At 53.0% G+C, this 1,121-nt stretch overlaps 1 protein-coding gene across 1 annotated transcript in view; it reads left to right on the top strand.

Annotated features, from left to right (window-relative positions):
- The first annotated feature begins 77 nt into the window (after positions 1 to 77).
- The window catches only part of ANKRD31 (ankyrin repeat domain 31), a 135,948-nt gene continuing 134,904 nt past the window's right edge, over positions 78 to 1,121 (top strand). Inside the window, exon 1 of the mRNA XM_010847598.1 lies at positions 78 to 366. Within this exon, the coding sequence (XP_010845900.1) occupies positions 212 to 366 (155 nt within the window). The 5' untranslated portion in view covers positions 78 to 211. The remainder of the gene's footprint in view (positions 367 to 1,121) is intronic.

Below are 1,121 nucleotides of genomic sequence, written 5' to 3'. Positions count from 1 at the left end.
CCCCCTGCCGGCCGCGTGCGATGACACCGCGGCGCTGGCCCGCTTCCCTCACGACGCAGTCGCGGCCTGAGGCGCTGCACTCGCGGAACAGGCCGGTCTCCCGCCAAGAATGTGCTTATTAATTCATAATTTCTCCTGGCCCTCAGAGCACTTACGTTTTGTGATTTTTACTTTTTTTAATTAAAAAACAAATTTTTTTTGTTTTGCGGAAATGGAGGAGTTGGAGAAGGAGGATAAGAAAGACTCCGAGTGCGACGTGGAGATGGAAGAAGGCTCCCAGGCCGCAGACTGGGACAGCGATGAAACGGTGGTAGAGGGGTCCGTGACGGAGAGCGACCCCGAGGAAGAGGCGCTGCCCTGGAGAAGGTGACCGCCCTTGGGCCGGGGCCTTGGCGGCGGGTGGCCCTCCGAGATTTGAGGGGGAGGTGTTCCCAGCCAGACTGCGTGCAGGCGGGAGTAGGGCCTGTGGGCGCCCAGGCCTGAGCTAAGAACTTTGTAGATAAAGACCCCCAAACCCTCCCCATACTCCCTCACCTAGGACCGAATGAGCTTTGTAGTTAAGTGGCATTGGAAGGAAAGAAAGTAAAGTCGCTCAGTCGTGTCCGACTCTTTGCGACCCCGTGGACTGTAGCCTACCAGGCACTTCTGTCCATGGGATTCTCCAGGCAAGAATACTGGAGTGGGTTACCATTTCCTTCTCCAGGGGATCTTCCCCACCCAGGGATCGAACCCGGATCTCCTGCATTGGAGGCAGACTCTTTAACCTCTGAGCCACCATTACGGCATTTTAAAAAAGCCTGCTTTCTTAGCCTGGGGCTTTTTTGCACAGGTACAAAAGTATTGGGTCTAAACCCTTCATGCGTTACGCTTCAAGCGACTCCTAACTCACGTGTAAGGGGCAGTTCCTATACTTTCCAGAAACGATCGTGTGATGGGGGAACTGGTTACTGCCAAACTGGAGACGGATAGCTTTATAAGAATCAAGAGAAGATGGTAGTTCTTTCATCAAAACATAGCTAGTTCTCTGTGCTGGACACGGGGAGAAGATAAAAGAGAAGAGGCCACTGCCTTTGAGAAACCTGCAGGCCAGGAAAGCCATAAACAGATCGTTTCAATATTGT

The sequence above is a fragment of the Bison bison genome, unplaced genomic scaffold (genome assembly GCF_000754665.1).
Source record: "Bison bison bison isolate TAMUID 2011002044 unplaced genomic scaffold, Bison_UMD1.0 scf7180017864252, whole genome shotgun sequence".
Taxonomy (NCBI): domain Eukaryota; kingdom Metazoa; phylum Chordata; class Mammalia; order Artiodactyla; family Bovidae; genus Bison; species Bison bison.
This window is presented reverse-complemented; position numbering and strand designations above follow the sequence as displayed.